Source organism: Sceloporus occidentalis, unplaced genomic scaffold (genome assembly GCF_023333645.1).
Source record: "Sceloporus occidentalis isolate IW3139 unplaced genomic scaffold, rSceOcc1.0.p SCAF_3, whole genome shotgun sequence".
NCBI lineage: Eukaryota > Metazoa > Chordata > Lepidosauria > Squamata > Phrynosomatidae > Sceloporus > Sceloporus occidentalis.
In genome coordinates, this window is record NW_028316983.1 from 71,653,841 (window position 1) to 71,668,419 (window position 14,579).

General features: G+C 41.5%; 1 protein-coding gene across 3 annotated transcripts in view; it reads right to left on the reverse strand.

Annotated features, from left to right (window-relative positions):
* ERI3 (ERI1 exoribonuclease family member 3) overlaps positions 1 to 14,579 on the reverse strand; it is a 322,133-nt gene that overhangs the window by 183,396 nt on the left and 124,158 nt on the right. For all 3 annotated transcript variants that reach the window (XM_089514989.1, XM_089514990.1, XM_089514988.1), the window contains one exon: positions 14,289 to 14,361. In XM_089514989.1, coding sequence (XP_089371115.1) covers positions 14,289 to 14,361 — 73 coding nt within the window. The remainder of the gene's footprint in view (positions 1 to 14,288; positions 14,362 to 14,579) is intronic.

Sequence of the window (14,579 nt, forward strand, 5' to 3'; positions counted from 1 at the left end):
CGGGTTATAGACCGCCCATTTGGGGCGGGCTGCACCCGCCCCTTTCCCCGGTGTATCGGGGCCTCAGCATACAGAGCGGCAGCCGCTGAGGCCCCGATCCGCCGCTTTTCAGGCTGCGGAGAAGCAGCAAAACGCCGCTTCCCCACAGCCTGAAAAGGGGTGTCCCTGGGGCTTCAAGCCCCAAGGACACCCCGCGGCGGCGGGGAGAAGGAGAAAGGGGCCGCTTGGCCCCTTTCTCTTTTAGTCCGCTGGGCACAGCTGCCTGAAGGCTGCGCCCAGCGGACTAAACCAGGAAGGAGCTCTGAAACGGAGCTCCTTCCTGCTCCGTGTTCAGGGCGCACTAAGCGCCCTGGCGCGGAGCAAGGACATCACGTCCGCGCCACCCTGTCTAGAGGCGGCGCGGCCGTGACATCCTCACGGCGGCGGCCGTATGGAAGGGCCACCGCCATTTAGTGCGTGACGAGCACGCACTAGGGTTAGGGCGGTGCGGAAGCACCGCCCTTTTGTAACCCTAGTGCGTGCTCGTCACGCACTAAAGTGCCGGTCTGTAACCAGCCAATGGTAGGTAAAAAGAAACTTACTTTATTGCTACATCTAGGTTCTACAAAAAAATAACTAATCAGTAGAGAAAACTATACTTGGTAGAAGAGTCCCTAGAGCTGACTCTCATTTGTGTAAATAAGAAGAAAACATCTTTAGTAGCACAGCCTAGTTTTGGTCCATGCTTAGTGACAACAGAAAGAGAAGAGAGTGAATAAAGTTTATTGACTCCCCAGAAAGGGAGGGGTATGGGAAATAGCCTCTTCTAACAGTCACACTGACCAAATAACCATAGAGCTATGCATCAGTGTTCCTGTGTGGAAGACATCACCCCTTCTTAAGGAAACATAGAGCCACACACAAGCATTGATGCTAATACTCCAACAAAAACCAGACCTTAAGTGTTTTTTTAACAGACGTCAAGTCTTAGAATCCACTATAGCCACTGTTTATGCCAGTTGTAGGATTCTGGGACTTGTAGTCCAAAAATAAATTACTCAAGCTAAAATAAACTGGACTATTTGGAGTTTGGATGAAATTTACCCCTTGTTGCACTGCATCCTTTTTTCTTTTCTTTTCTTTACAAATGAGACCAACAACATTCAGGAATTTGCTCTCCCTCATGTAAATAAATATTCCTAACTGCTAGAATTATTTAAGAAATTCCCTTTTCTTTCTACAGTCGCCCCTCCTCGCAGACTTGAGATCCACATTCTTGTTTATACACAGAGGGGTGACCTCTGTTAACCCCAATGGGGCGTGCCTCATTCAAGCCTATGGGGTGTGAATACATGCTAGTCTCCATTTTCGTGGGAGGGGTGAGGACAAAAACAGAGGATCGACTATATATCTAAACAATAAACTTTTGATAATACATTTAACAGAGTTGTTTGCTGTTGTTAACTGCCCCTGAGTCAACTTCAACTGATGGCTACCCTATGGATAAGACATCTCCAAGTCCCCCTGTCCTCAGCTTCTTCACTCAGGTCATGTAGGCTCATGTCTTTGTCTTCCCTAATTGAGTCTAACCATCTCGCATGTGGTCTTCCTCTCTTTCTACTGCCTTCCACCTTTCCTAGCATCATTGTCTTTTCTAATGATTCATTTTTCCTCATGATGTAACCAAAGTATGACAATGTCAATTCAGTCATCTTGACTTGCAGAGAGTTCCGGCTTGATATGTTCTAGAACCTATTTGTTTTATCTTTTTGGCTATCCAATGACATTCTCGATAGTTTTTCTCCAGCACAACATATCAAATTAGTTTTTCTTCCTATCAGCTTTTTTCAGTGTCCAGCTCTCACATCCATACATGGGGAATACAATGGCTTGGACTATCCTCACTTCTGTGGGGATGCAGTGGCTCAAGTAGTTAAAACACTGACTCTGTTGATTGCAAGATCGGCAGGTTGGCAGTTCGAGGCCCAGGTGTTGCATGATGGGGTGAGCTCCAATCACTAGTCCCAGTTTCTACCAACCCAGCAGTTTGAAAGCAGTTTGGTGGGAAGGTAAACAGCATTCTGTGCAATCATGCTGGCCACATGATCACAGAGTAGTCTGTGACAATGCTGGCTCTTTGGCTTAGTAAGCATGGCCCCTATGGTCAGACATGACTTAACAACCTTGTCAATGGGGAATACCTTTACCTTTACATTTATCCTCACTTTAGTGTTCAGAGTTATGCCTTTACACTTTATGATCTTATCCAGTTCTTTTATAGCTGCCCTTCCCAATTCTAGTCTTGTCCTGATTTCTTGAACACCTCCACACAAATATCACTTCTAGGCTGGTTTGAGCAGGAGCTAAACTCTCAAAACATGTTCCTGCTCAGCTAGAATTGGGCTAAACCAATGAACTCAAGTCCTCACAAAATTCAGCTAATTAGTTCAGTTACAGGATCCTATCCCGAATCCCACCCCCAAATTGTAGAGAACAGCCACAAGGTTGTGTGGATTGCCAGTGACCTTCTTGTCACAGCTACACATGTTGTTGTAAATTAATAATTTCTTACCCACCTCTCCCTGAGGATAGAGGAAGAGAAAACAATACATAACACAAAACATCACATCACATCATGTGAAAGTCCTGGATCTAGTCTTCACTTTTTCTACTGACTAAGTCTATGATCAAAGTTTAGGCATTTTGACATTAGACTCTTCAGATCCCTTCCGCATCTATTCTTTTCCTTTTTTTTCCAGGCCTAACTACATGTAACAAACACCAAAAAGTAACAAAGTAGCCTGGAAGACAACACAGGCACTTTCAACTGTAGTAGCAGAAAAAAAGAGTTTCATCCTCTCCCATTTCACGGTTGCTCTGTTTAAAATAACTTGGTGAAGAAATTTTTCTTCTAACAAAAAAACAGGGGGCACTGTTGGGCAGTTACTTAGGCATGCCAATCAGTACACTCATTCTAACCACGGCTACTTTGTTGGTACTTAAATTAACATGGATTATCATGATTGTAGCAATGTGCTGTAAACTCCTTCAGGGCAGTGCAAGAGTGCTTGTGTCCAGGAGAGTAGATAGAAATCAGGTTTCAGGTTTGAATCTCAGCTCATTCACAAACTCTTAGGGTTTGTCTTGCTGTTGTTGTTGCTGCTGCTGTGTGCCTTCAAGCCGTTTCTGGCTTATGACACTCTAAGGCACCATGGGGTTTTCTTGGCAAGATTTGTTCAGAGGATGTTTGGCATTGCCTTACCCTGAGGCTGAGAAATTGTGACTTGGCCAAGGTTACCCAGTAGATTTCATAGCAGAATTGGAAATCAAACTCTGGCCTCCAGAATCGTAGTCCAACACTCAAACCACTACACCACGCTATGAGCCAAATAAAGTGGTCTAACCTCATTTTCACAGTGGACTGCCCAGACTACATATGGGATGATGTGAGTCAAATCCAAGCCTTTCCAACACCCCAAGGCTTTAATCCAGAGAAAAAAAGTGGAGATTTACTCCAGATTTAAGCAGAAAACCCAGATATTTGCTCATGTGTGTGGACTGAGCTCCATAGCGATGCTGGTTTGGGACCAGAAGCAGGAGGAGTTCTTGGTTGGTGGGACTGGTTGGGTCCGGCAAATTTAGGCGGGTTACACGCTGCCATTTAGTACACGCTCCGCACATCCTAGAGTTAGGAAGGGGCGTGCTAGGGTTAGGAAGGTTCTCACCTTCCTAACCGCCCCTCTCCCTAGGACGCGCGAAGCGCATACTAAATGGCAGTGCCCGTCCACATGGGCGCTGCCATATTTACGTCTTGGACGCACAGCGTCCAGACGTGGCACGGCGGAAGTGACGCCGCGAGTGCGCACCTCGCGCCTCATGGTGCCACTTCCGAGAGCCAAAAAGGAACGCCATTTCAGTGCTCCTTTTTAGCTGCACCAGGAAGCCTCGGGGTTTGGCCGCTGGGGTTTCTCGGCGTAGCTAATGGAGCCGTCGCCAGACCGCCCAAAAGTGACTGCCACTTTTGGGCAGTCTGTAATGCGCCTCTGTGTGTGTCTCCATGTATTCCTACTGCAGTGTATGTCCAGCCATGAGATTAGCGATGAGGGGGTAGATTGGAGGGGGAAACCCTTCCTCTTCCTCCCTCCCCACCTGTGTGTCACATTCATGTTTACTGTTTTTTCCCTCCTCCTCTTATCCTCCCCCCAAAATCATTCGCTTGTTCGCTTGTGCAGAAACCTCACACACTCCCCCCCCCTCCCACATACATTCCAGTAAACAAGAACGTGACACTCAGGCAATGGGAAGAGGGAGAGGGTGCCCCAATCTAACCCCACACTGCTGATCTCATGGCTGAACATTTTCATACATAGAAGATGAATAAAATCCTATTTATTTTTTTCTGTGGTGCATGTGTGTGTACATTTGAATTCACTCACTCACTGGGGCAGCAAAGAGGGAAAGGGGACTGCATGGGGAAGCATCCAATCAGAGTGGATCCAACAGACTTGACAGGCAAACCAAAAGGGCTAATGGCTGATGGGTTGATATATGCTAGAAAAGGGGAAACAAGTGAATTTGCTTAGGGAAACATGTGGCAGGTTGTGCCAACATAGCGTCAAAGTACTCTGTGTGTGTGTAGTGCAGATCAGAAAAATGCAGGTGAGGCCAATTTTGGAGGGGATCAGGGTAGACACACCCTAAGGTGCCTTAAGCTGACAGAACATATATCCCATCTGCAATATAGGGATAATAATAATGACCTAGTCTACTGAAACATTTGCTGTTGATGTTGTTATTTAAAATGCTTCTGTGGCTCTGAAAATATTTAAGGCTAATATCAGCTACCCATCCATCCAACATAGAAGGTTTAAGCAACAAGAACTCTGGCTAATTCTACATTCTCTTGCAGTTTCTAGGACATCTTATCAACAAACATCCTTTGAAGTATTTCATAATATCCCCACAGGAAATAACACCTGACATAATTTTGAAGATTGTCACCAGTGTCTTGTTCAGCTGCTATATTACTGAGCTGCTCATCTATGTTCACCCCCAAAAGCGCCATTCATCATCGCTAGAGCCCTTGCACTAGCTTTCAAAAAGCAGTTATTATCAAGATCAGTCCACAACTATTTTCTTAATATGTCCAATAGCTACATAAACACTATTTAATTTGATCCAAGAGCTCAAAGAGCTGACAACTGATCTGAACAGTTTAAACAGGCTATAGGGTTATAAAAAACAACTATGTAAACAGAACACACAATATAGTATTAAATGTAGGGATTTTTTTTTTTTTTTGAAATCTAAAAGGAGAGTAGAAGAAACCAAGTTTTACTTTAAGAAACAAATTGTTGGCCAATAACTTTTCAAAAGAGTGTAAAATACTATAAAAATGGGCTTTTGAGGGTTTAATGACAGTTAAGCCACTACTGAGAACATCCTGAACTTACCTAGTGAACAGGTGGCACTCTCACATAGTATATCTCCAGCCAATTTTAAAGGTTAATGGAGATTTATTAGATAAACCAAGGCCAAAGCCATAAATAAAACATTAAACCACAGAACTGTTCTTTATTAGGTCTTCTTTGGTAAAATGGAAAAAAATGAGCCATTACCAATGGTTAAACTGCAACTTTGGGTAAATGGAAGAATGCACCAAGTGTAGAGTGCAAAACTCACCTTTCCAACCATAAATGCAACTATTATTTGTAAATACATATTTACACATTTTAGGGATCCCTAGAACCAAAAGGACCCTACAAAGTGAGTGCTGCAGTAAGGCAAAGAGGGCTCCGTTTCTTTAAGGCTTTTCCTGGATGCCCTTTCCATCTCCAATGACTACCCGCAAGCTCTCTCCCTTTGATTTAAGAGTTCCTCTTCTAGCCCTGACAGTAAGGTATTTCTGTCCCACAGATTATAACTCACTCTGGGCTATTATTCAACTCCCAAGCCCTGGCCCTGCTGCATTTAGTCCAAACATAATATCCTTCATGCATATATTATCTGTCTCCCTATTATCTGGAATCATTTCGGAATTAAATTTCAGTCCTGCAATATTGGCTCGAAGAGCGGCGCGCTTTATGGGCTAGTCAAAGGTTAGAATACCAATCAAAATAACACTGTCGATGCAGCGAGACATTTTAATATTCCAAAACCCGGTAATTGTAAAAGGACATAATATTTTTTCCCTGATTACCCCAAAGGCAACACATGTTAACAAGGCAAGGGAGAGAGTGAAAGGATTTCTAGAGTTCAAGACAGCTGTGTGACAGATTTAAAGGCAAAGTGGTAGAAAGCTGGCCCCATACAGGTTTACATGAGAGAGGCAGGAAAGCACATCTGCCCCTCTGGATCAGATCAATGCATCCATTCTAGCCCTCTGTGATTGGTCAGTTACCAATATCCTTTGAGCTATCACATGATCTCCAATTTCATTTTCTTGTGTGCTCTGGATAGCTGCTGGATTTTAAAGAGTAGCTGTTATGCAACAAAACAATACACAAAATGATGCAGAGAATTAAATGTAGAAATCCAATCCTAATATACTTAAGTCAAGTCAGGATGGAAGACAGTAAGATCAGCCATACAGTAATAATAGGAAGTGCCAAATTACAACTGCTTCTAGCAAATAACTCATGGTTCCGTATCCTTTTAGTTTAGTAGACTCAGGATTAGACAAGTGCCTTAGTTTACCATGCATCCATGTTATTTAATGGTGTGCAACATGTTTTGCCTGGCAGTGAATTTATGCAAACCTAATGTCTTGACCTGCTACCCAAACAGCTATGGGACAGCAGCAATAGTGGGGGATGACACTGGTGAAAGATCTATAATAGACAACTGAAGGAGTTAATACTGTGCAGAAGAAAGCAATGGTAAACCATTCCTAAAGCCTTTTATCTTGAAAGCCCTATGATGAAACAATGCAAAGTAGTAGGGAAAGAGGGAGACCGGTCTACAGGCAGATTGATTCAATCAAGGAAGCCATGGCACTGGACTTATATAAAATCTGAATAGATCAGTTAATGACCAGGGATCTTGGAGGTCTCTCATTCATTGTGTCATCGTAACTCAAATTCAAACTTGGGGGCAAATAAAAACAACAAATGTCTTGACCAGACCAACATCCCTCTGGCTCCATATCCCATTAGCCAGATTAAAAATCCTTGAAGAAATATGCAGTGGTAGTCCATTTTTAGTCATCCACTTCCAACTGTAAATTTTAAAGTTTAGAAACAACCTAACTATTAGGATAGATGCCTGAGATTCCTAATAAAAAAAACCTATTGATATTCTTATCTTACATTAATTTGTCTAGGGTCTTTTTATTATTATTGCCTAGCAGCTCTGATAGCAAAGTTCCACAAATAAACTGTGTGCTGTGTGAAAATAGTTTATGTGCTTGTTTTAAACCTCTTGCTTGTTAATTTCATTGCAGGTTCACTGGTTGCAGTAACTACTTGAAAGGGTAAAAAGTCTGTTTCCAGATTACTTTTTCTACTCCACTCATGATTTTATATACTTCTCCTTAGAAAAGCAATAGATAAAAGAGTGGACATTACAGGAGAGTTATACTTTTCAGAACTTCCTCCTGTGGAAAATATTGCACACTTCTTGTCATTTTCATTGCTCTTTATTCATTCTGTAGATTTCCTTTACCAGAAATTTAACAGATGCAAAAGGACAAGAGATGTATAAGAGGATAAAAGTAGTAGTAGAAACCCCCAAGACACGGGCCTATCCCATAATCAGTGAACACACAGCTGGTTTACAGCTTGGTTTTCTTGGATCCAAACATTCAATTTCATTTTCTAAAGGAATAGCTCCAACCAAACCAGGTAGTATACAAGAAGAAGGGTGCACAAGCATCAATCTCTATCCAAATTTTTCATCAATATGTACTAATAGGTAACTTACCTGTGTAGTCTGCACTATGCAGTAAAACCTCTGCATATTACTTGTGCTGATGAATTACACAATTGTGAAGAGTATATGGGTACAATGAGAGCTAGCATGGTGTAGTGCTTTGAGAATTGGACTATGACTATGGAGACCAGAGCTTGAATCCCTGCTCAGCCAGAGAAACCTGCAGAATAAGGTGACCTTGGGCAAGTCACACTCTCTCAGTCTCAGAGGAAGGCAAAGGTAAGCCCTCTCTGAAAAATGTTGCCTTAGGGTCACCATAAGTCAGAACAACTTTTGATTGTATGTACAGCACATACAACAACAACAACAACAACAACAACAACAACTGTATAATTCATTAACCAGGTTTGCTGTGGGGATGAGGATCATGTGCCCCTTCAGATGTTGTTGAACTGCAAGTCTCAGCATCCAGCATACCCAACCAATGGAGAATAATGTTGGGAGTTCTTCCTCTTTTCTGTCACAATGGCCTCAAGGGTAAATGCACAAAATAAGTATATAAGGTCTTTTTATTTGTTTGCATGAAAACATTCCATTTGTTTCCTGCTAAGTCTTAATCTAAGCAGCTTTATTACACAACCTAAGGATCTGCATCTTATTGTGTGGCAACTACTGCTACCAATAGTTTATATAACATCATCAATGCTTACAGTACTTTCCAGAATGAACTGAAAGAGATGGATCCTTGTTCCAAAGGGTTTACTGCACAAGTTTCACTTGTACACTATATCAGTTTGGTCTAGTAGAGTGAGAGACTCAACAAACAGACATTTGGATAAGGGCACTTTAGTGTATCCTCATGAAAATTCCTCAGAGGTGGGCTGTGAGTATTATAATTCCTATCCATAAAAAGGGCTCTATGGCCAATCCTAAAAACTTTAGCCCTATCATCCTATTGAATATCATCTCTAAACTCTATGCAAGATACATGTTAGGCAAACTAGAGGTCTGGGCTATGGAAAACGACATTTTTGCAGAAGAACAAGCCGTGTTTAAGAAGGGTAAATCTACACTAGATCAATGTTTTGTTTTACACCACGTGATTCAAAAATACTCCCCAAAAGATAGAAAAGAACTTTTCACTGCCTTTGTTGATTTTACTTCTGCTTTTGACCTAGTCGACCAAGATCGACTCTGGTCAAAGTTAGTGGCGGCAAACATTGATAGAAGACTGCTTCTTCTAATTCAAATGTTACAGCATAATACTACCATCAGGGTTCGACTTGGGGCAAATGGGGTTCTATCCGATAGCATCCCCACAGATAGAGGTGTACGCCTGGGTTGTCTTCTGGCACCTTTTTTATTTAATTTTTATATTAATGATGTCGTCCAGGCCTTAAAAGGATCAAAAAATTTCCCAGCTACTATTCAGGATGTTAAACTTTCAGTGCTGTTATATGCCGACGATACTGTATTGATCGCGGTCACCTTAATCGGAATGCTCAGACTCTTAAAGAAGCTAAGTGAATACTGTACAAAGGAAATGTTAATAGTTAATCACTCTACAACCAAAGTTGTGGGTTTTGGTTAAAAAAAAAACTTCAATGGTGGAGCCTTGAGGTAAAATCTATTGATCAACAATCCTATTACAATTACTTGGGTTTAAGAGTTCAATCTAATTTGTCATGGAAAAATCATTTTGTTGCTACTAAGCTAAAATCATCCCTCTCTATAAATTCTCTGTTGAAATTCCATAGACTTCAAGGAGGTCATTTAGTAGCACCTACTATTAAGGTTTATCAAAGAAAAATTGTTCCTCAGTTATTATACAGAGCAGAAATTTGGGGATACAACAGTGTCTCAAATTTAGAAACTGTCCAGAACTTATTTTTAAGATCCCTGTTGGCTGTCCCTAAGTGTACCCCTGTCTCTTTTCTGAGAGCAGAAACAGGCCGAACTACTCTTCAAGCTGGTACACATACTGCTCTTGCCTTCTACTGGCTAAAGTTGTTATCCATTAGTGATTCCAGGCTCCCTAAAAAATGTTTTTTAGAACAAATATCTGTTAACTCTCCAAGCTCCTAGATATCTATAGTTAGAACAAGATTGCAGAGCTATGAGATTAATGTGGAATCATTTCCAAATTATGCCACCCGTAGAGTCAAGCAACTGATTAAAGAGAAAATTCATTCACTCTCAAACTCTTCTTTTTCTTTTTGGTACCCATTGTACAAGACATAGTTTGGGTTAGAACATTACTTTATTAATCTTACTCTGGCCCTTGCTAGAAAAGCATTTACAGCTGTAAGGTACCAATGTATGCCTTCTGTCTATTTGACAGCGAGATATAATAACACTCCTGTCCATCTAAGATTATGTATCTGCAAAACCAGGGAAGTGGAGAATATCGAACATTACCTTTTACATTGTCCTCTGTATATATCTCCTAGACAAAGGTCTCTTGAATGTATTTTACATTCCCTTTCCGATAGATCTTGCTTTCAGCAGATTTGTGTCCTTTTGGCTGGCAACAATGTATCTGTTACTTCAATGGAAGCAAAATTTGGTTTAGCTGCTAGCAAGATTAGAATCAGTTTTCTTGATCGGAATGACGGCTAGAACCGTTCTAGTTTTATGTTTCTATTATTTTATCATTTATGATGTATTATTGTTTTTTGTTGATGGGTCTCTCTTACTAATTTTACCATGTTTTTTATTTGTATCCTCGTGTATAACCGTGCCTCTCTCCCACTTGAAGGTATAGAGATGACCACCACAAGTAGCAGTAACTTTGCTCTCCTCTCCTGGCTTTTCCCCATACCACTGCTTTATCCACATGGCTCTATCGCTGCCCACTGGCCTCTTCTATTAAAGTCACTTGTAATTTCTCCTAATGTCTCTTCCATCCTGACCTGCAAGCACTCTTGCCTTTTTGCAGCCTTGGACATGACCAAACAAGAGAACTTCCAGCTTTCTTAATATCCCTTAATACTAACCCACAGCACCTCTGCTGATCATACAGACGAATTTTGACAGCAGGGGAAGAGAAGCCAGCCAGCAGCACTCAGCAACTATCTCAGTGACTGCCCACTGAAAAGATTTTTTAAAAAGATCTGATGTAGAGGAACATTCTAATAAAATTCCTATCTCCAGTAGCCCTCCCCAGTACAGATCTAGTCAAGGCAAAGAGCACAATAAACTCTCTGCCCCAAGTCTTCACTAAAGTGACAGTTCACAAAAGGATACAAGATCGCTCAGTGACATTAAAAATGTCAGTGAGAGGCCAATGCAGTTTGGCAGAGAGGAAGCATTTGCAGGCAGAGGAAAGTAAAACTTCTGACAACACATCCAGCTTTAAGCAGCGTTTGCTGTCATTGCTGCTGATTTCTGCCCATACTAAGTTCTTACATTTTATCCAGCTCCTGAATCCATGTATCAGGCTGCCTTTAACCTTTATATGGGGAGGGTAGGAATAGAATGGATTTTCCCCACTTCTGTACCAATTCATCCAGAAAAGGCTAAGAATACCTTATTATTCCTACAGCAATGGCTTTCCTTTCTTACACACACATGATAACCTACTGGAAGTAACATGGATCTGACAGTTAAGTGTGTGAACATGGGTAGCTCCCCTTGCTACAACAGTCACAAGTACAAGAACACTCAAGGTTACAAGGCACAAATCAGTTTCCTGCCTGTGTTAGCTTAAAAACACAAGATAATGAAGACAAGAAATATAGGTGGCCTAGCTTTAACTAAAAGCAGAATTCTTCAACAAAATCCAGTTGAAACAAGAGCTGTTGCAAGAGTGCTAAGAAATTTGGGTGTCTTGAAGATACAAGCTACCCATTTTGTTTTGCACTTTATTTTCCTGCTTATAGTAACTATGCACAACTATTTTCTATTCTTTATTATCTATAGCCTCCCTACAGAAATTGGTGTAAAACTCCAGATAGCTGACTTAAGCACTCACAAAACCCACAATACCCTCTAACAAGGTACCCACATACACATCTGAATTAAACAGTGTATTTTTTCAGAAATTAGTTACATGGTTGTGGCAAAACACATGGATAGTCAATATGCTTAACCAGACCCTACCACCAAGTATGCTGGACCTATTTCATATCTTTTTAACAAGCCAAGATTCAGCTTATCAGCAGCCAAAGAAGCCACAGTTTATTTCCCCTAATGGTGGTTCTTCTCTCCTCCCCTCAGGTCTGTTTATCCAGCTGCTGTCTCAAACACATTGTTCATCAGATAAAGAATGGCATGGCTTTGCCATATCACCAGTTCACCATAGAGGGCATGTCCATGTTTGATGCCATGTTTCTGCAACTAACCAATAGTGGTAAGAGATCTGTTTCCTCTTTCAACGTGCCCAAAATCAAACAGTCCCAAAGGTTACTTCCCATTTCTCTAATGTAGCTTCAACTAGACATGCCCCACTGAGATTTGCTGCCATTATCCCTCAGTGCTTTCCTCCAAATCTTCCTGAACAAAAGACTCTCTCACTGCAAGACTTCTGTCTGCATCCCATGGGGTTTTTTATTATTAAATTTGCTAGGAGCCCCACAAGCTAACTCATTAGCAAGACAGTGTTCACTGCTGGACACTCAGCCACCCAACACTGGCTTTAAAGGAAATCTCTCCACATACTCCGTCTTTTGTAGATTCCCAGAGGGATACTAATCTAATAAAACAAATAAACTGTAACATTAGGAACCTAGCTCCAGCAACCACCCAACATCAAGGAGCAAGGGTGCTGGGGGACTTTCATGTCTCAGAATTTTTAAGCCTGAACCTAAGAACACACTCTTTCTTCTTGGCAATCTGGAAAATGTGAAGACAGTGAAATCCTGCTCTCCCCATATCTTGCAGAGCAAGTAAGCTTCTATTTCTTTCTGACTTTATAAGGAAGAGAGGGTGTAGTGATCTGAGTGATGATAACCCCTTCTGTACATGACTCCTCATCTCTACTCATTCTCTGTCCTGACCATTTCTGTGACATTAAAACATCATGATTTCTCATCAAACATCTGCTCTATGAAACTACGCCCTGAAAGAGACATAAAATTTTCCTCTGTCTGTATGTCAAAGTGGATTATACAAAATAAAAACCAGCTTTCTAATGGGCTGAACCTGATAGCCCAAAATGATGGCCAAAAGACAGAACATATTGTCCCAATGGCCAGGGGTACTAAACTGCCAAGGGTTTATGCCAGCTGATATCAAACATCACCACACAAAGCAGATTTGACTTTTCTGTATATCTACTATCAATCAGCTGGTTATATCGCTGCTACCCATTCACCAGAAGTTTAGTGAACTTCAAATGGCGATCATTAATGGTCACTGAACTGCACAACGCCCCAATATGCTTTCAAGTTACATTTGCAAAAGCCTGACAATAAGAGATTTGCTCTGACAGCAGAGAACGAAGGAAACCCTTGTCAAGCTTCAGGAAAAACATGCTGCTAGCCTCTCCCTTGTTACATTTCTGCCCTACCCTGATTTGACAGAACAGTTCATGTTAATTTTTGTTCTGTTACTGTTTGTAATGTCCCTTATTCTCAGTTCTCAGAAAGGGGTATAACAAAATAGAGGGAAAGGCAAATCATAGGCAGATTTCCACTAGCAAGTTTCTATCTAACAAGTAAAACTGCTAAATTCAGTGGCACTACGATGCCTTAACATGAAGCAGATGGAACTTAAAAAGTCATGACATTGCTATGCACTGTACAACTTTTTTTTCTTTCTTTCCTGCACCAACTATCAGTTCCAACTTTTTAACTGCCTTCTTATGGACACCCAGGGTTGGCTGGAAGATTTCTATACAAATAACTGCCAGAGGGTGCACTCTTTAGAAAGGGGCCTGAGCAGTCCCTCCATGAAGTATCAGAAGCATTCATGTCTTAATGATTACAGCTAAAAAACTATTGAGAGATCTGGGAAATATATGTTGTTGTCTTTTATGAAGAATAAATGAGCAAGGTGTCTTAAGCAGACTTTATTTCTATATCCCCTCCACCAGGATTTTCAGAGCTGAGGAACAGCTGGCTAATATTCAGCAGGGGTGGGAGGCTTAGAAATGGTGGGAGCAGAGAGCAGGCTTGGCTATGCTCCAGCTGACCCAGCCTTTCTCAGAGAGATGCTGAGTTATTATGCATAGAGGTGCTGCGTGAGGGTGGCCACAATGGGATTCTCCTCAGCTGCAGACCATATTCCATCAAGTACAGTAAGACTCTATTAGGAGAGATACAATAGGAACTTCGCTTCACCCAGCCTCTGAGAAAATAACTCCTCATTTCAATGCAAAACAGCAATGCTTATTAAATACCTCCTTGAAGGAAGAGAGGAAGGGAGAATGAGAGAAGGAAGAAGAAACAGAAGAGACCGGGGTGGGGGTGGGGGTGGGGGTAGATTTAAAATGAAAATACCTTTTTGAGATTAATCCACTGTTTGAAGTAATCAGCAACTGGAAGCCCTAAGTATTGGCATTGTCCAGGTAACCTGTAAGAGAGGAAAGAGTGCAAATTAGAGCAGTCTGACAAAACCAAGTTAGCTTTATTAAACACTTCTGGTTCTTTGAAAAGGGAAAGAATAAAATGTTCTTATAGCTCCAGTCTGCATTTCAGAAGGATCCCAGGCATTTGACAGAGATCAAACAGTGTCACTCAGTCCAAGCACAAGACAAGGGATGGGAAACCTGTGGCCTTCAAATGTTGGAT